Source organism: Festucalex cinctus, chromosome 4 (assembly GCF_051991245.1).
Source record: "Festucalex cinctus isolate MCC-2025b chromosome 4, RoL_Fcin_1.0, whole genome shotgun sequence".
Lineage (NCBI taxonomy): Eukaryota > Metazoa > Chordata > Actinopteri > Syngnathiformes > Syngnathidae > Festucalex > Festucalex cinctus.
Window position 1 is genome coordinate 31,979,692 of NC_135414.1, and position 21,260 is coordinate 32,000,951.

Sequence of the window (21,260 nt, forward strand, 5' to 3'; positions counted from 1 at the left end):
CATTTGAAAATATCCATCCATTCATTTTGTTGACCGCTTATTCCTCACAAGGGTCGCGGGGGGTGCTGGAGCCTATCTCAGCTGGTTCTGGGCAGTAGGCGGGGGACAGCCAATCGCAGGGCACACATTTGAAATAAATAAATAAATAAATAGACGTAATTTTTAGTGATTTCCACGCGAGGTTTTTTTTTTTTTTTGGAAAGATTTGGTCGGTCTTCAGTTCATAAGGCGTGCCACCAGGGGGCCTCCTGATTTAACAAATGATTTTAAAACTATAAACGATAAACTGTTCGGAGAATGCATGAATGATCTGATTAGTTCATTGACTATAAATATTTAAAAAAATAAAATAAATACTTTATTAGTAAAATAAACTAGTTCACTTACAATGATTGTTTTTTTTTCCAGATTTATTTCATTACATAATGTGTGCTTAAAAAAAAAAAGTACTGTATTTGCAAAATGAACAATTTTACATGTACTTATTTTAAACTACTGTAGTTGATTAATTTTAAACACAATAAAAAAAATGTTAAAAAAAACAATATTGCATATACAACTAGACTAAGTGCAATTTGTGGCGAAATTGCGTGGGAATGCTGAAAGCTGAATGCTAAAATTTGAATGCATGTGGAATGCTTATGAAGTAAAGTGAGAGATAAATTATGAAATTATAACGTCTTGATTACTGGACAAATGCGCTTTAGTAACTGTGCCAACGAGCAGGATCAGACACCTGCTAATGATGATAAATTAGATGGACGGAAGTGGGCGTGGAAATTGCACTTAGAAAAAGTTCAATGTCTGAGCCATTGAAAATGAATGGAAAAGTTGATATTTAACATTAAATTGTGTAATTACTGTCAATAATGCGCAATCGACGATATATATCCCGGGAGGCGTCAATTTTTGAAGCTAGTTGAAATTTGAACAGTGTAAATTAGAAGTATTATGAGGGAGTTATTACGCGGCAAAAAAAAAAAAAAAAGTGTGCAGAATAACAACTCATTGTTTTTTTTTTATTTGTATTTTTTTTTGCTTTTTTTTGCAATTGTGATGTTTTTAAATGCATACAAATTATTGTTAAATTAATGATCAATGATACAATAAAAAGCCAATTCATTGTCCCATCAGGTGTTTGTTTTAAAACTCGAATATGACATTTGCCCGTCTGGGCTGTGATATGAAACGAAACGTGAAAATGGAAACGTCAGCAAGCAAACGTGCAGCAGGTGTTGTTGAAAGCAAAAATGAGATCCAGATGATTTTTTTGTTGTTGTTTTTTTTGCCGTCCATGTGGATGGCAAAGCATCAGTTTTCCTCAAATCCGCTTTCGCCTTCGGAATGCAGCGAAATGACCTTCGTCCGTTTCAACCTCACCAAAAAAAAAAAGTTGCAACATCTCTAAGCTGCAGTAATATTAGTTATTTGCAGAGGATCAAGATTATTTCATATATATTTACTTGTTTTTTGGGGGGATAAATTACACTTGTCAGAGTACTCTTAATGCAACATACTTTTGACTTTTACTTGAGTATTTTTGTTCTCATTGTAGTTGTCTACATTCCACTCAATACTTTTATTTTTATGAATCTATTATTGCCTGTGCGATCTGTATGTTTTGCTTTTTTCCGCAAATATTTATTTGGAGGACAATGTTTTTGGTCTAGAGTAACAATAAGTTGCTTTGTTGTGTCTTTGTTTCATGGCGCACGTAACTCAAGGTTGTACGCGCAAGTCAAGGCAAAAAAAAAAAAAAAAGATCCAAACAAAGGCTAATTTCTTGGAAAACTCGTAAGTCAAGTCGCTCGCATCCCAAGGCGCCAAATGTTCCTCTTTGCCTGATTTGCGCCACATCGATGTTCGCTTTTTTGTCTTCTTCATGTGCTGCCTGAAATCTGCGGAATGCTCCGATAATCCCATCGGCCGGCGTTCCTCCTCGCCAGGGGGGGTTTGGGGAAGCGGGCGAGGAGGCGGAGACACTAACACACGCAAACAACAACGCATTTATTTTTTTTTTACACTGGCTGTGGAAATAATTGCACACGTGTGTTTGTTTTTGTGTACATGACATTCCAAGCAAGATGCAATCTGGGGTCACGACCTCTGAGTCTTTCCTGTTAGTTCCTAATGCAGGTCCTAATGATCCATACATGACACGAGATAAAAGTACTACTATTGTATCCAAAAGTGCACAACACTAACCTGACGGTTTGTGGTTGTTTTTGTCTTCCCTGAGTCAGTCAGCAGGTGGACGCCGGCGTATCGGCTTTCATCGGCTCGACTCGGCTGGACTCGGCTCCTGGCCAGTGGCGGGCCCCGCCCCCTCCCGGCCACTCCGACAGGTCTCCTCCTCCTTCTCCTCAGTCGGTCAGTGAGCGAGTGACCGGCAGCACCGTTCGCTCGCCGCCGCCGGTTCGGTTGCTCTCGCATACCGTCCGGTTTCTGTGGTTTGGGATTCTCGCGGCCGCTTTTTCTTTTTCTTTTTCTTTTCTCTCCCCCCTCGCTTGCTCGCTCGCTCGCTCGCCGGTGTCAGGATGAGCGCGGCGGCGGTGGCCGACGGCTCGTGCTTCCTGATGTCCGCCCTGCAGCCCAACTCGTCGCGCACCGCCTACGTGGTTCCGTCGGACGGCCCGTGTTCGGACGCCGGGGCCAAAGCGCGGAGGGTCCAGGAGCAGGTTCGCCTGCGCCTGGCCGAGAAGAAGTCGCCGTCGCTGGGGAGGAGGCTGATGGACGACGACGCGCTGCTCGGGCCGGCAGGTAAGTGCCAAGAAACTTTTTTCTTTTTCACCTTCGATTTTTACAATGACGCTACATTGTTCAAAATATTACAAAAAAAAAAAAAAGTTATTTACAAATGGACTCTGCATTGTCGTGATTGAAAACAGATTGACTAGCCTTTTATATTTTTTTAAAAACAGCAAATAAATTGGCATATTAGAAGGTGTAGCTTTAGCGTGCTAACGTGCTAATAAATAACGAACATGTTGAAATGGGATCTTTTATTTATGATTTATTTTCATTTTCACTATATTAATTGAATTATAACCAACGTTTGGCTATGTTATGTGCTTGTTGTCATGTTGAGTTGCCATAAAAACATCAGACTGGCTCTACTTTAGAAATGTAATTAAGCATTAAAATCACAATCAGCAAACGAGTACAAAATTAGACTATACGGGACAGAAAATATTTGAAAGAGTAGCTTAGCAACAATAACTTACACGTTGAAAGTGAATTGTTTTTGTTTGTAGAACTTTTCACATTGAACTGTAAAAGTTACATTGGAATTTCTTTTGTCCAAATATTGTCAAGGAGACATTTCATATCTTGGAAATGTGCGTTGTTGAGCTAAGCTAGCTACGTTAGCTCTCTTTGTGATCAATTCACAAACACGTTAAAACATTTGTAGTTGTGTTTACATTGAAGTTAACATAAAAAAAGAGATTATTGTTGCTGACGTGATGTTCCCTCATATCGAATTGCGCTAAATTTATCAAACTGTTTTGCGTTTTTCTGAACGAAAGCCGTTTGAATTCACATTTCTCGCGAACGAAACCTGCAAATAGACGCTTGGCTCAACTTCATTTCGATGCACGTTCAATCCAACCAGCGCAAAACTTGGCTTTTTTTGAAGCTATTAATTGATTATGATATTTTCAAATGTTCTTCTTCTGAGCTGTGGCGTCGTGTTTTGTGCGTTCTGTGAGGTTTTTTTGGATTTATTTTTGGTCCAACAGATAACATGTTGATGTCCAAGGACGAACGGCGCTTAAATCAACAACACGAGCGAGCTGATAAGCGGCAAACAGTTTGCCGGAAATGTTGAAGTGGGAAATTAAAGCGATACTTGACTTATTACGTGAATATTTTGCCTATATTAAATTTGATATTTTCATAATTTTTCACGTACAATTAGTACCTTGAAAAACACATTTTGCAACTTGCTGTCGACTGAAAATGACATCACAAGGGCTGAGGCAACCAATCACAGCTTGGCTTGCGAATGTCACATGACCAAACCTAGAAAACAGGTGAGCTGTGATTGGTTACTTGTGATTGGTTGCTTGATATCATTTTCTTCTTCGTGAATTAAGCAACAAAAGCCACTTATTTTTTTGTGCATTTAATTTGGACACGTGGTTGTTTGGGGGAAACAAAATAACAACTCATAAATATGCTTGCATAAGTGTGCACACCCTCTTGTAAATGCCGACGTGGCTGTGTTAACAAGTCATCACACACCTGCTAGCATTGGAAGTTCCTCTGATTAAACCCAAATGAAGGGATCTCACTCTGCTTCATCTGTCCTTCCTTTAGTTTTTTCACTGGTCTCATGAGATCTCCCTCATCCTTTGGAATTCAGAGGTTTTTGGAATCGGTGAAAGATTCTGGTTTTGTCAGGTGGGGTCCGGTTGGTGCTGGATTTAGCTTTGCTTCATCTTTCTTTCCTTTGATCTTTCCTCTGGTCTCCCGACCTTCTGAATGTCGTGTCTGCCGCGTTGCGGCTGGAATTCCCTACAGGCTTCTTAAGTAACGGGCCGTCATTAATTGTGCATTAAAAAAAAAAATTTGTGGCGTTAAAGCAACTTTAAATTAACTCGAAATTAACACACTAAGTTTGACACCCATAATATATATATATTTACTATATTTATATTATATGTATTATATATATTTATATATAAATTATTTATATATAATTATTTTATTTTATTGTGTATTTTTATGTTTCATTTTTATTATATGTATTATTTATTAATATATTTATATTTTATTATATTGTATTATTTTATTATATATATATATATATATATATATATATATATATATATATATATATATATATATATATATATATATATATATATATATATATATATATATATATATATATATATATCAAACAAAAATAAAATTGAATTATGAAATTATTTTATTTATATATAATATCTAATATTTTTTTGTCGACAAGAATGTGCGCGTTAATCCTTTCGCCACATGTGGCGCTTTGCAGACTCTGTGAGGCGGCGTTGGCACCGTTTCCTGTTTTTGTGGCCACTTTTATGTGACAATTTTTTTGTTATCTTCCATGAGTGAAGGTCAGAAATGTTGTCATGGTTTCCACCGCTGGGAAAAAGAAACGGACGCGGACGGACGTCCTCTCACATGCAGCACAAAAAAAAAAGTCAAGTGCTCGTCGTGAGCACGTTTGCTCGTTATCGCTTTTTTGCCGCTCGTGTTTATTTGCGGCTCATTAGTTGTGAAATATTTACACAATGCTGCATATGAAACTTTTTGAAATGTTGTTTTGTTGCGTTGGCGTTTTTCAGGAGACGAGCGGACGCTCGCTGGCTCGCTTTCTTATCAGCGCGTCTATTTGGGAACGTCGGCCTCATGCCTCATTCGTCAGCTGACTTTTGACATCGACGGCAAACGTCTCGCTCGGGATTGCGCTCGACACTCCTCGTGTGAAAGAAATATCGATTCCTTCATCGTCATCGTGTTTCCTTGCATGGATGAGGAGGTGGACGATGATAGCGGTGTGCGATATTGCAAATTTTGGCGTTGATCCAAGCAAACACAGGGCCAGCATCACTAATACCGATATCGATACTATTTGAAAATTAGATTTATATATTAGGGCTTCACAATATATCGAAAAAATGTCGATATGGTGATATTGGCCCGTGCAATGTGCATATTGCAAAGACGTGCAATCATTTTCACATGTCATTTGATGATTTGATCTGAATTTGACTCGTCAGCCGCTAACAAAAAAAAAAAACATACATATATATATATATATATATATATATAAAAAAACGCGAGTGTCGATGAATCGTGCTGCGGCGCCGAGTGTGTTGAAATTTCGACACATGGCACTTTTTTTTTTTTTAAAGAAACCGCTTAGCGGTTTGCGGCGCAAGTGAGGAGCATTTTAAGCGTCATAAATCACAACGGGCCGAAGATGAGCGCAAAATGTCCGTTGGGGGCTCTTCATCATCATCATCATCATCATCATGGTTTTACCTCGCGATCTTGAGGGTCTTTGCCGCCCCGGTTGAAAGCTGAACAGGAAGCGTGTCGGCGTTCCCTTGAGGTCAGAGGTCGGCTGCTCCATTCACATTCCTGAGTGAGGCCGCGTCTGGCTTGTGATGTTGACTTTTTGTTTTTTGTTGGCCTGCTGGAAAAGCTCAAGACGCTCCTTATCTGCTTCCAGAGTTCGGCAGGCGATTTCACGAGCTCGTTCCGCAAAGTCATGGAATCCCAATCAATCAATCAATTGTTCGTCTTATCAAAGACACGTCCGACTCATTTTATGCTTCCAAGACAGTTCCAAGTGTGTGGGAACACTTTTTGGGAAGTTCCTTTTCTCTTCTTGTTCCCACAAAGAAAGCTCTTGTGCAAAATGTCAGCGACTTTTTTTTTGAAGTCCTCAAAGGACAAAATTCCCCACAAGAAACTTCTCCAAACAAAATGTCCACTTCAAGTTCCTTCCGTTGGTGTCGCAAGACTTTGCGTCCAAATGTTTTTTTTACGACCTGCAAGTGTCCCAATACTTTTGTGCAAACTCCACCTTCTCGACAACATTTTATGCTGATCTATATATATGACTGATAGCCATATAGGCCGAGACTTTTGAGGTCACGAGGCGGCCATATTGCTCCTCCCAAGAAACGTTTCCCGCCAAACCATCCGATACGTTTGCAGAATCCAATTTGAGACGGTTCTTACTCGTGTTCATTTTATCGGCTACTTTAAAATGTAGTCTCAGTTTTTGTCCGATTTCAATCACACGTGTTTGTTTGTTTTGTTTGTTTTTATATAGTTAGTCAACCTCATTCCATTTTGGCCTTCACTAAAGGTCGTCTTCCCGCTAATCCACTCCGGCCGTGCGGCTCCTCCCACTCGCTCAACTTCTCCATCTGGCAAGCGAGATGACGGCTGGTAAACACGAGACAGGAAGCGGCCGTCCGCTATCTTCTGCCGCTGGTTCATCGCACGGGAGAGTTTTGCTTCCCACGCAAAAACGTTTATCTGCCGACGATTGCTGGAGAAGAACTTTTAATGAGCAGCTGCTTATCAACAAAATTGAAAAAAAAAATTCTTTCTAAAGTGGCAAATTTACAAGAAAAGAACGTGTAAATTTGTGAGTTTAGAAAGTGGCAAATTGGCCACTTGATTTGCAAATTTTTCACTTTACAAAGTCGCAAATTTACAAGTTCAATTTACAAGTTCTTTCTCGCAAATTTGCAACTTTAAAAAGTTGAAAATTTGCCTTTCTGAAGTGGCAAATTTGTGAGAAAAAAAATCGTACATTTACGAGTTTAGAAAGTGGCAAATTTGCAACCTGATTCACAAATTTTCCACATTAGAAAATGGCAAATTTACAAGTTTTTTTTTTTTTTTCTTTCAGAACTTGATTCGCAATTTTTCCACTTTATAAAGTCGCAAATTTACGAGAAAAAACTTGTAAACTTGTAAAATGTTTTTTTTTCCGGAATATTGCCCCGCCCTCTAAAAAAAAAAAAGATTTATACGTGGCCCTAATACACCGTCGTGATATAGAAATAAGACGAAAAGCTTTTTTTTTTTTCTTATCGATCTAACTTTATGTCATACGCGGTGACATTTTCGCCGTAGAGGTCGAAAATAACGTGAAATTGCCGCAGAGAAATCAACGTACAGTATTCAAGTTAGGCAACACAAGATGGCCGCCGGTGGCGTCACTTCTCCCGATATCAACATAAAAAAAAAACGTTTTAAACACCAGCAAGTGGACAACATAGCCGAATATTATTGTTGTCGTTAATGGAGAAATTTGATGTGGTGGGCGGGATTATGTAAATGAGTTGAATTGTGATGTCATAGCGGGGCAGAAATGCAGACGAAAACTTGCCAGTTGAAAGCTTGTCAAAAAACGTAAACAACGATCGGGGGTGCGGTGTGACGTCACAGGTGGTCCACCGGGGTGGTCTCGCTCTCTCGCATTTCAAGTGCGATTGACAGATCTCTCGTGTCGATTCTTTGCGGTTGTTGTCGAGTCAGTCAGTGTTGTCTTTGTAGTGCGAGCGCATTCCTGTGTTGACATGTGACCTAGCGAGGCTCCAGTTTGGCACGCGGCCCGGAGACCCTCCCTAAAAACACGCCCACCCCTCTCACAACTAACTCTCCTACTACCCCGTTCCGTCCTGCTGGAATCAAATCAAACATCCGAGTTGCTGACCTTCCTCTCTGTCCAACTCGCGTACAAAATAGCACACAAAAGTCTGCATTGTGAGGAACGCAACGATGAGAAGTCAATCATGAGTGGACCCTAAAAAAAAATGTCAAGATGCCCATGAGTGAAAAGATACAAGGAGGCGGACATTTTGCGTCGTAGCGGCCATTTTAGGCTTCTTTTGGCCATTTCTTGGGGGCCATTTTCACTTTGAAACGTTGGCCAGCAACGTAAAACTAATACTGAAACTAACTAAAACTAATCATCTATGAAATAACTAAAACGAATAAAACCACCCTGAAAACCAATGAAAACTAACTTAAAAAAAAACAAAAAACTGAAAGAAAAACTCAACAAAAATTCCAAAACTATAACAAGCGTGGCCCCAAAGTCCGTTTCACTTTGCAACATGAAATTAAAAAAAAAAAAGTCTCAAGAGGTCATGCTTGTAAAATGACAGGAAATCGGCCATTTTGCTTTTTGTGTGTGTGTGTGTGTTTGCAGGATGCGAGTACGCCCTCCCGAGCGCGAGAGGCTTCAGCTCCAGATCGATGATCCACGCGCCGACTCGCATCATGGCGGTGAGTGTCACAATATTATTATGGCATGATGTCATCATGACATCACGAGACAAATAGTTGAAGGAGCCGCTCACAAGATGAAAACGCCCTCGCGAGCTTGACAGGGAAAACAAGAGAACCTTTTTTCTCCTCGTGAAAAAAAACAAAAGTTTGCATTTTTTTGGGCTGTTTTTTCCCGGCTGCCGTTTTATGGTCGCAGCGTCGGAACGTGGAAATGTGATTAAAGCCAGAACAATGAAACGGGGGCGGGGTTGAAATATGCAAACAGGATGTGGACGTGTTGCTTTTGATTGGCCGCAGCAACAATACGGAGGGCAAAAAGTCAACTTCCTGCTTGAGGACGCCGCTTCCTGTCGAGAAGGAACATGCTCAAGGTGCAAAAGAAAAAGAAAAAAAAAAAAACAATCTTGAGGGAGTCAACAAACATTTTTGTATGGAGGATCAAAACGGAATACATGACTCCATCAATAAATACATAAATAAAAGTGAAATTAAAAACGGATACAAATATAATTCAAAAACTAAATAAAAAAACATAAAACCCAAGACACACTTAGCCCCGCCCCCTCATTTGAATAACATTTTTTTGAAATTGTAAATTGAATTTGATATTCAGCATTTTGACGAATATCGGTGTCGACCATTTTGAAGAATCACACGGCCAGTAAAAAATCCATTTAAAAAAAAAAGTGTTCAGAGGGAAAAATATGTATTTTTAATTTTTTTTATGTGTATGATCTTAATGTGCCGTACTTTGGAAATGCTTGTTTATAAAATGTGTTATAGAAGTAAAGTGGATTGGATATTTAGTTTTTTTTATATATATTTTTTTGTAACTATTTTCACGTCTTTACTTTTTATTTTACTTATTTAATTGTAGTATTTTACTGACTTTTTCATTTTTTTCCGATCGATTTTTAGGTGTATGAGCTCAATGTTTGGAAACACTATAAAATGTGATAGAAATAAAGTGCACCGGATATTCAGGTTTTTGCGCGTGGCGTGTTAAATATTGGCCAAATATGGCTTTTGAAAGGGTTATTGACTGCATGGCCGTCGCCTGCCAAATTACCAACATCTGGTCTAAGCCGCCTCTGTGCAGAATTCTGCCAGTAATTTGTCACGCAGGATGGATGCCTGCCGCTCACCAAATCCCGTCCCAAAAGTAACGCGTAACGTCCATTGGCCCCGCCCACGCGCAGGTGCCCACGATGACCTCCTGCGGCGGCTTCTCGTCCCGCTCGGCGGTGGAGACCTCCTCCAGGGTGCGATCCAGCGCGGCGCAGAGCAGCTTCCAGACTTACGGCGGCCGGAGCCGCCGCAGCAAGTCGCTGTGCCAGGCCGACGTGAGCGAGCAGGCTCCGCCCCCCCCGGACGGCGTGCCGCCGGCCGCCGCCCTCAGGCGCACCCTCAGCGGCACGCTGGCCCCTCCCCCTCCCCGGGGCCCGCCGGCCGGCTACTGGCCCGACGAGGAGGTGCCCGTCCACGTGGGCTACAGAGGCCCCGCCCACCGCACCATCAGCCGCATGGCCGGCCGCCAGCAGCACGGCGCCGCCTACGGCCAGGACGGCTGGTGGTCCCGGGGGGACGGCTGGGGAGTCCAGCGGGCCCCGCAGTGGCACGTGCACCGGCCCGGCCGCGCGCTGGCGTACCAGCAGAGGGCGCCGTCCATTCAGCGCGCCGCGTCCATGCGCAGCGTCCGGAGCGTGGGGAAGGGATTGGACGTCCTGGATGGGGCGTCCATTCACAGCAACGACCAGCTGGGAGGGTGAGCATCATGTGCCACTTTACGACTTTGTGGGGGGTTTTGCAGCTCAACACTTTTTTCTTCACAAAGACTTTCTTCTCTAACTTAACATTTTTCTTCCAAAACAACATCAAGTTTTCGCAAAACTAACTCAAATCATAATTAATCACAAGTCTCAAATAGTTAACTCACCATTTTTTTTCTTATTTTTTTTCTTTGGGAAAATGTCCATTCAAACTCCAACGTCCAAATTTTGCCTTCATTATAAACACAAAAAAGATGATAACAAAAGCGCAATGTGCATCCTGAAAACCACAACTATCATATTTTATTGCATGCTGAACATTGCTAACTATTAGTTTTCAATAAAAACTTTTTCATTTTTATTAGAATTCATCACAATTATATCTGGTCTAAATGTATTTCTAACCCTTGTTCACATAAAAGTGAAAAAAAAGTTCAACTAATAGAAATAGGGCTTCATCTTTTAGTCACTTATACAGTAATTTCATAATTCATAAAATTGAGTTTAAAATTAAAAAAAAAAAAAAGTTGTAGTGTGACATTGATTTGTGTTGAGGTCATTTTTCTGCCACTAGATGGCATCATTGCATTTGCAAGACATTGGTGACAGCTCAGTGCATTTTTCTTTTTTATATTCATATTCATTTTCATAAGTAAATGTCATCATCAACCCTACTAAGATTGAATAATAATAAGAAAAAAAATCATGGATATAAAATAAGGCTTCAAAATGGTACCAAATGAAGCCATTGACCATGTGAGCAACTGTCAAACTGTCAATCCAAATATCTTGGCCATTTTAGGGCCTTGGCATAGTTGCTAGCTCGCTAGCTAACTAACTGCCCAACATGTGAGACAAGACAAAAACGCTATATTGCCTTAATTCAGTATGACATCGTTCTCTTTTTCATCAATTATCATGAAACACGAAGAATGTTTTGACAAGAATGTTACGACCGGACGGCCATTTTGGCCCCATCCGCCATTTCGGGCTCCGCTTCCGCTATGTCGCCGTTAGCTAGCGCTAGCGCTTGTGCACTTGTGGGCGTGGAACACAAAGAATGTTTTTACAAACAAAATGATTTGAGTTGTCGGAATGCTAGCTTCTGTTAGCCAACCCTTGACATTTCACATGCTATGCTAGCGTGAAGCGAGTTAGCTTTCATTCCGATTGGTGGGATGATGAATCAAATCGTTCTTATTTTCCTGTTAAAATTGCTTTTCAAATGTGCCGTTTTTGTAGGATGCACGGCCTGGACATGCACACGGCCGTCCGCTATCTGTCGGAACCCGACGCCGCTTTGCAGATTCTGGGCGCCGCCTCCATTCAGCACCAGTGTTACCATAGCAACGATTCCAAAAATCAGGTGGGTCCTCCCTCCCGAATTTGGTCTTTTTCGCCGTCCGTCGGCGCGTTTGTTGACCCCGCCCCCGCGTTGCCGACAGGTCCGCCTCCTCCACGGCATCCCGGCTCTGGTCCGCCTTTTCTGCAGCGACGACCTGGAGGTGGCGCGCTTCGCCACGGGCGCCACGCGCAACCTCATCTACGAGAACGCCGACAACAAGGTGGCGCTCATGGACGCCGGCGGGGTGACGCGTCTCGTGGCCGTCCTGGGGGAAGCGGACGAGGAGCTGCGCAAGAACATCACAGGTTCTTGTCGTGCGTCCATTCCACAAGATGGCGCCAGTGCACTTCAAATTAGGGGCGGGAGCCGTACGATGCCGCGTGATCTGCGATACCAGATTCACGAAAACGATGATCTCACAATATGACAGTACCGCCATGATCGGCATATTGGTCATAAATCCACGATTATCTAGGATAAAGCTACTCAAGACATGAGAAAATCGTTGTTGTTTTTTTGTACCGTCACTGAAACACAATATTAAAACGGGTGGCTTCTTCACACTCTGTACTTGAGTGTATTTTAATGTATAAATACATACAATGATTTACTTTTATATTTATAAATATAAATTAGATTAAATATTAATAATAATAATAAATCTAATATAATATAAAATACATTCATCCAGCCATCCATTTTCTTGACCGCTTGTTCCTCACAAGGGTTGTGGGGGATGCTGGAGCCTATCTCAGCTGGCTTTTGAGCCTTTTGAACTGGTTGCCAGCCAATCGCAGGATTTATAAATACAAATAATAATGTACTTTTATATATTTATAAATATAAATTATATTAAATCTATAATTATAATAATACAAATATCAAATAAAATACATAGAATAATTTAGATATAATAATTACCTCAAATTTATGAATACATAGAATAATTTACTTTTATATATTTAAAAATATAAGTTATATGAAATAAATAATAATATTAAATGAAATAAATATCAAATCAAATACATAGAATAATTGACATCAAATTTATAAAACAGAAACCACTTTCTGTGAACAAATTTGCGTTTCTTTTAAACACTATTGTCATCACTTATCAAATCACTATTAATATTCCTCAGAATAAAGTCGAAAATGTTCAAATTGAGGATATAATCTACATTTGTCATCGAACCGTCTTCCACGAGTCACTGATGAGTCTTCTTCTTCGCCTGAAGACTTTTCCGTCCGTTTCCCCGCCGCTCCCCCTAGTGGCCCGCCAAGTCATCGCTCAATAAGTCACGAACAATGAAGCCGTTCTCGTGGCTGTATATTCACCACAAATATGGCGATAATATCGATAATCCATCGGGAGACAAAGTATCCCGATTTATCGCGATATCAACGGAGAAGATCATAAAACACCAACACACGCCTCCAGCATGCACGCAATCATGCGGCCATGTTCCGTCGGCATTCAAGTAGCGAATGAAGTGACAATCGTTCAGAAGGTAGCGCCGATCGCTAACGCTAACGCTAACGCGGACGCGTCCGGCGCAGGCGTGCTGTGGAATCTGTCGTCCAGAGACAACCTGAAGGAGAAGCTGTGCAGAGAAGCCTTGTCGGAGCTGAGCGGCAAAGTCCTCATCCCGCTTTGTGCCGGCGTCCCCCTCAGCCCCTCCGAGAAGGACGTCTTCGGCAACGCCAGCGGATGTCTCAGGTACGTTCACGTATCGCTTTCAATGGGCTGTGTCGCATGACAGACTTTTAAATAGAATTCCATCTAAGAATAAAATAGAATATTGTCTCATTTTTGTTGATGAACTCAAATGTCGTAGATTTGAGTCCAGTTTTTATGAAGTGACATTTTCACCTCGTCTTCAGGAGTTGATGAAAATGCATATTGATATCGTCCCAATTGTTGTTGATGAATCAATCAGGCTTTTGGTCTCGTCTAGTTTTAGTCCAGTGAAAAACGTGTGTTGACGAAATGATTTTTGTTGATGAAAATCAACACGACGTTTTGGAACCGGCGTCCGTCCGTTAGCATATTAGCACCTTTTTTTTTTATTTTAGAAACTTGAGCTCCGTCAACCAGAGGACGAGGGAGAAGATGAGGGACACGCCAGGTCTGGTGGACTCGCTGGTCTCGTACATCCAGCAGGAAGTCGAAGGTGACGACAAGGTCAGAAAAAAAATTCTTCTTCTTCTTCATCTTCTTCTTCTTCATCTTCTTCATGTTGTTGTGTTTCCCTTTTTCAGGGTTTGGAGAACTCGGTGTGCGTGCTGAGGAATCTGTCCTACCAGCTGTACTCGGAGCTGCCCCACTCGGTGCGACTTCGCCTGGAGGGGCCCGGCAGAGGCTCCGCCCCCAGGGAGGCCCAGCCCATCGGCTGCTTCACCATGTACGGCAAGAGGAACGCCGAGGTGAGTCCTCGCTCGCTCGCTCGCTTTTTCCGAGCTTCCGGATTGGGAAGACGGCGTCGCACGTCGTTCGGAAATTAGGACTGGATATCGATTCGAATTTCCGGAATCGATTCGATTTCGATTCACAAGAGTTCAGTTTGATTCAATTTCAATTTTTTTTGCCCCCGATTTAATTCGATTCACTTCACTTATTACTCCGATAGGGATTAAATATGAAAAAAAACAAAAAACAATTATTTTGAAATATTAAGAACATGATGCCACAAACATTAAATTCCAAATTAAATTTGGAAGAGGCAGTAACTGCTTAAGTAATTTTGTTAATTAGTATTTATTTATTTATTTATGTATTTATTTATTTGTAAGGATTTAGTTCATGAAAGTTGCACGTTATAATCACTTACGTGTTACGCAATCATTAACATTAGGAAGTATGAAAATATTTTCATAATTCTAATTCAATAAATTGTAAATATACATTTGAAAGATTCTGAATCTGAGTCTTAAAATGCAATAAGTCAAGTCTTCCACACATGTAAGAAAATACTTTTTAAATTGTATCGTATGTAAACAGCAGACCGGAAAAAAAGGAAGGCCGGAGCCTGGACTCGAACCCGAGTCCTCAGAACTGGGAGGCGGACGTGCTAACCGTTGCTCCACCGTGCCGCCCACTCTTATTCATTTCTTAATTCATTTATTTTTTTAACCGTCGTAAAATTGGAGTTCAAAAAAATCTTAGTCAATCGACATCTTTGTTTTGCAAAATCTTCCAGTGGTGTCTTCAAAAGTAAGAACAGTCAAGCAGCCGATATTCCCAATTTATGGGGATATTCCAAGAATGGATGTTGCGCAACATTTCCTCTCCCGGCCGATTGCGTCACACCTGCCGCATCTCTCGGCGCAATCGACTCTCAGAAAGCCGAGAAGCGGGCTCGGGTCCACGGGGACGGAATCGGGTTCCGCGGCAGGGGTCCGATTACTCGCCACAATAGCGGGCCGGCGTCAATGTCGCTGCACGTGCCAACGACGACCTTCTTCTTCTTCTTCTCGCCGTCCGTCTGTTGCAATTGACAAACAAACGGAACGGTCGCCATTCAGGCCCCATTTTTTTGTTTTTTTTTTGCGCGCAGCAACAGCGGCAGCAGAGCTTGGCGATCCTGTCGGAGGTGTCGCGGGAAGCGCGCGGCGCCGAGTGGCTGTGGCACCCGCGCGCCGTGGCGCTGTACAAGCGGGTCCTGCAGGGCGGCGACAGCACACCTGCCGCCAGGGAGGCGGCCGTCGGGGCGCTGCAGAACATCACCGCCGGAGACGCCAGGGTAAGAGATGACAACCAGGGAACAAAAAGAAATTAAACGGGAAACAAAAACAAAATAAAACAAGGGGAAAAAGAAAAAATAAGGGAAAAAATTGGGGGGGCGGGGACAAGAAAAAAGAGAAGAAAAAACAAGAAAAAAATGGGGAAAAAAACAAAAAAAGAGAAAAAAGGAAAAATAAATAAATAAAACAGGAAACAAAAACAAAATAAAACAAGGGGAAAAAGAAAAAATAAGGGAAAAAATTGGGGGGGGACAAGAAAAAAGAGAAGAAAAAACAAGAAAAAAATGGGGAAAAAAACAAAAAGAGAAAAAAGGAAAAATAAATAAATAAAACAGGAAACAAAAACAAAATAAAACAAGGGGAAAAAGAAAAAATAAGGGAAAAAATTGGGCGGGGGGACAAGAAAAAAGAGAACAAAAAACAAGAAAAAAATGGGGAAAAAAACAAAAAAAGAGAAAAAAGGAAAAATAAATAAATAAAACAGGAAAAAAACGGGAAACAAAAACACGATAAAACAAGGGAAAAAAAACACGAGAAAAAAATGGAGGGAAAAAAGAGAGAAAAAAAACAAGAAAACAAATTGGAAAAAAAACAATAAAAGGGAAAAAATAGGAAAAAAACAGGAAACAAAAACAAAATAAAACAAGGGAAAAAAGAAAAAAAACAAGGAAAAAAAACAAGAAAAAAATGGAAAAAAACAAAAAAAGACCAGAAAAAAGAAGAAAAATAGAAGAAAAAAAGGAAAGAAAAAAAAAAAGAAAAAACAGAAGAAAAGAGAAAAAAATCAAGAAAAAAAAACGAGGAAAAAACAAGAAAAGAATGGGGTTCCCCCAAAACAAAACAAAAAAAGACAAAAAACTAGGAAAAAAAAAGAGAAAAAAACAGAAAAACCAAAAAAAGACGATAAAAAAAGAGAAAGAAGAAGAAGAAAGAAAAGAAATGCGTAAGTGAAGCAGTCGTTTCCTTTCAGTGGGCGTGCGTGCTGAGCGCGGCGGTCCTGGAGCAGGAGCGCCTGCTGCCCACCCTGCTGGACCTGCTGGACACGGACGACGAGGCGCAACTGCGACCGCTCAGCGCCCTGCTCAGGAACTTGGCCCGACACGCCCCCAACAAGGACCTCGTCGGTCAGTCGCGCGCTTCCGACTCGATCGCTCGATCGCTCCGATTCAGACGCCAACATGGCAACAATTTCAACATTCGACGCAAAACACTCGATGCACCACAAAGTCAACATTTTACATTCTTTTAAATGGAATTACATTTCATCATTTTAATATTACATATATATATATATGGAAATAGATAGATAAAAGTCCAAATAAAAAGCAAGATTGAAAAAAGAAAGTGAAATGCGACAAGATGTGGGAAGGCGTGTTTTTGTCCGTGTGTCCGTCCGCGCAGCCAAAACGATGGTGAGCGTCCTGGTGTGCAAGCTGCCGGCCGACGGCCTCCAGAAGACGCCGTCCAGCGAGGTGGTGGTCAACATCTGCGCCGCCCTCAATCACCTGGTCGCCTGCAGCTGGCTGGCGGCGCGCGACGTCTCCTACTTCAACGGCCTGCCCAAGCTGGTCGCCATCAAGGTGGCGTGCGACAACAGGTGGGCGGGGCCGCGTCAAAAACACTTTGAATAGGAAATCCATCAAAGAGGACGTCAATCACAACAAAAATACATGTGGACTTTTTAGCGATTGCCTTTGTATTTGTATATCTATTTATAGAACTGCTTCTTTTATTGACTGATGCTCTCTTTGATGGATTGTGTTTGTATTTCCGATTCATTTTGGCACTCCTGCGACTCCGTACAATTTTTCACTCATTTCAAATCAGATTTAATATACTTGGCGATTTGACATTGTTTTTTTTGGGGTGGGTTCTTTTTTGTTTTCAAAAAACTTGTTTTTTTGTTTTTTTTTGTTTTGTTTTTTTAATTGTCTTGTGTCAAATTTGTATCCACTGCCCAGGAAGTTTAACGAGCACACTGGATGACTCCAAATTCAGATTTGCATGTGTACATTGTACTGTAAAAAAAAACACAACAAAAACGTGGCGTCTCGAATGCGAATGTTGAATCGCGATCCGGCAAGCTTAACGACTTGACTGTAATTGCTGCTAATGAACGTTTCTCGCTGGGCTTCTCGCTCACGCCGCTTTGGAATTTCCTCTTCGTTATGCTGGCTTGTTTCACACGCTTTGTCACTCTGTGCGTGTGCGTGTGCGTGCGTGCGTGCGTGCGCGACAGCTCCGGAGGTCTGAAAGCTTCGCGAGCCGCCTCCACCGTCCTCTGCAACATGTTCCAGTACAGCAAACTGCACAAAGACTACAAACTGGTGAGTTGACGTCAATACGCCACAACAACTCAGCAAGGGTTGACTTCCAAAATTAGGGTTCGAAAAGCCCGGATTAGGGTTTGGGCTCTTTCCATGAAGACTATGGTTCCGGAGTAGGGTTTCAAGTTGGAGTTTCAAATTCTGGTTCCCAAACAGAGGTTGGCTTTTTTAAGCGAGAGTTGCTTTGCAAGCTAAAGGTAGGGTTTCAAATAAGGGTTGCAAGACTTGCTTGGGGTTGCAAAGTAAGGTTTCAAGGCAGGGTTTTGCTTTCAGGCAGTTTGAAACAAGAGTTTGGCTTTCAGGCAGTGTTCGAATTTGAAATTGGACTTTCAAGTTCTCAATTAGGGTTTTTAATGAACAAATGCAAGGCTTCCAAAGTAGGGTAGGGGTTCAAATCTTTCACACTTTTTATTTTATTATTTTTTTATTTTAGGACAAAAAGCTGTTAAGGCTCTTTTTTTTTTTTTAAGAAAAAAATTGTTAGGGTTCATTTTTTTAGAAAAAAAGTGTTAGTTTTTTTTTTTTTTTTTTTAAGTGTTAGGCTCTTTTTTTTAGAAAAGAAAAAGTATTAGGGTTCTTTTTTTGGGAAAAAAATGTGTTAGGGTTTTTTTTTTTTTAAGAAAAAAATTGTTAGGGTTCTTTTTTTTTTTTAGAAAAAAAGTGTTAGTTTTTTTTCTTTTTTTTTAAGTGTTAGGCTCTTTTTTTTTTTAGAAAAGAAAAAGTATTAGGGTTGGTTTTTTTTGGGAAAAAAATGTGTTAGGGTTTTTTTTAAGAAAAAACTGTTAGGGTTCTTTTTTTTCGAAAAAAGTGTTAGGTTCTTTTTTTTTTTTTTTTTAGAAAAAAAACGTTCGGGTTCTTTTTTCTAAAAAAAATAATAAATAATTTTTTTTTGTTTTGTTTTGTTTTTAATTGTTAGGGTTCTTTTTTTTTGAAGTGTTGGGATTCTTTTTTTTTTTTTTTTGAGAAAAAAAAAAAAGTGTCAGTTTGGAATGAGAGTTTCAAGTCCAGCCAGTCGCATCCAACGGGAGGAGGGGCGGGGCTACACAGGACATGAGGGGGGGGGGGGGGGGGGGGGGGGGTATCTGGCGTGTCTGTGAAAGCCTTCGGCGTGATTTAGGAGAAATTGTCCAGAATGAGGCTTTGTGTGAGAAGAAGAGCGCGGCGGACATCTGGTTGCCACGGCGACGACCCCTCCCGGCAACACACGCGCACACGTGTGTGTGCGTGCCAGGGTACAGTAAGTCCCAGTGTGTTTTCCAAGTTTTGTTCTTCCTCCACCGAAGAAAACTCGATCCAAGAATGTGCAAGCAACTTTTGTTTGAAATGAAACTTTCAAACAAAAGTTCACGTTTGCATTCAACCACGATTCCAAGTTTCAAAATGCAACACTTGCAAATCAAGCTTAGCCTGTGCAAGTGGCGATCAAGAAAACGATGAAAGTGTTTTTTTTAATTCATGTAATTAATTACATTTCAAAATGAGGGTTTCAAGAAAGGTGCGTGCGTGTTTTTGCACAGTAGGTCCGGTGTCTTTGTTTTGTTTTGTTTTGTTCTCTTCTCAAGTGAAGACTCGAGACAAGAATGCTCACAATCGCTCTTTTTAGTTTCACCTTCTTGTCCAGTCAGCAACACACACAAACACGCACGCACACACAAAAGAGGCGTCCCAATAAAAGTAAGTTACGGCGCCACACACACAAGCGCACAAAAAAAAAAAAAAAAAAAAGAACAAAACGCCGAGTCCAAAGCAACACTTTACAGTTTCAACTTTTCTTCGAAGATCGACGCCGTAGCACTACTTGATGCTAGCGGAGCCAAGAGCACAACTTGGATTGAGTAACACGCAGATTTAAAAATTTTTTTATTTTTTTTTCAGAGTGAGTGTGTGTGTGCGTGTCCAGATGTTGTCCACATGTGCGTTACACGGCCGGCCGGCCAGTCATCTCCACTCCGATTGGTCGACTGGCTTGCTCCTCCCCCCTCCTCCTCCAAGAGAGAGAGAAAAAAACAAAAACAAAAGAGCTGCCTGCCGTTTTCTAATTCTGCTCTAAAATGAAAAATGAAATCTTTTGTCTTTCAGAAAGGGTTCGCGCGTCGAGATTTTGCCGACGCCACCATCTGAGCGCCAAAAAGGAAACACTTCCCTCGACAGGAAGTTGGCGAACCGTCCTAACGTGGCTGAAACAGGAACAGGAAGTGACACAGCTCAGCCAATGGCCATCAAAGTCAAACTGCTTCCTGGTTTCCATGGCAACACTCACTAATCACTAAAACTTTTCTTTTGTTTTGTTTTTTTATTGGGCAAACATACAATTACAAACAATCTTTGGCATTTGAAAAATCAAACCAAGTCAAACATCTCCACACAAATTCACTCGAACGTTTGTACTACTACTTCCTAAACTGAAATGGCAAAAAGTGTGCCACATGGCCACCAGGTGGCACACACAAACACGTTTTCGTTGTTTAAACGGGCGTAAATGTCCTTCCACAACTTTTTCATCCACCATGATGGCTGTCCGCTGATACAAACATGACATTTTGTCAACTATTTGGTATATGTGTTGATTTATGGCCTCCTCAAAATGGTGCTTGCCATTTTAATTGTCAAACTGTTTTGTTCATGAATGAATTTACATTATTCTGGTTGTCCTCAGAAAAAAAACCCCATGAAACTCAGCAAGACATTTGAAAATGTGTTGATTTATGGCCCCTGGTTTGCTCGTTTAACACATGTAAATTCCGCAAGGTGGCGGTGATTGCTATACAATATTTTCTTAGGGTGACACGGAGGACTACACAAAAAACTGGAAGATGTTTTGTAGCAAACTTGATAACAAACAAAATGTAACAAAGTAGTCAGTAGTTGGACAGACATAAAGATGGTTTATGGCCCCCTGGAAGCGTTCACCATCAAAATGTTTCTCACTGATTGTCACTCAATAATCGTGTTGACGTTTAACAAGTACTTGTTGCTAAAACTTAACTGGAACATTTGATGAACTGTTTTATGGCCCCCCCTAGAGGCAATCGCCATCTCAACTAACATCGATGTTGCACTCACCAATCAATGCTGTTTGATAGATTTTGTGTTTTAAGACCCCTCCGGATGGTCACTATGTTAATTAACTGACGTTTCATTCAATAAGAAGAAACTGACATGATATAAAATGGCGGTGTTTGCCAAAGCTCAAACCGTTTGTTTCACGTTTCGATATTTCAAAAGATGGCAGTGACGGAAATACAAAGATGGACAATATTTGGGGATTTA

At 41.1% G+C, this 21,260-nt stretch overlaps 1 protein-coding gene across 1 annotated transcript; it reads left to right on the top strand.

Moving 5' to 3' along the window:
* The first annotated feature begins 2,327 nt into the window (after nucleotides 1-2,327).
* LOC144018137 (plakophilin-3-like) lies at nucleotides 2,328-20,254 on the top strand. The gene is made up of 13 exons (XM_077520323.1): nucleotides 2,328-2,760; nucleotides 8,729-8,805; nucleotides 10,008-10,573; nucleotides 11,820-11,943; nucleotides 12,023-12,227; nucleotides 13,480-13,639; nucleotides 13,996-14,104; nucleotides 14,182-14,346; nucleotides 15,477-15,662; nucleotides 16,634-16,787; nucleotides 17,065-17,260; nucleotides 17,903-17,990; nucleotides 20,070-20,254. The coding sequence occupies exons 1-13, from the start codon at nucleotides 2,538-2,540 to the stop codon at nucleotides 20,109-20,111; spliced, it is 2,295 nt and encodes a 764-aa protein (XP_077376449.1). The 5' UTR covers nucleotides 2,328-2,537; the 3' UTR covers nucleotides 20,112-20,254.
* Nucleotides 20,255-21,260: the final 1,006 nt, after the last annotated feature.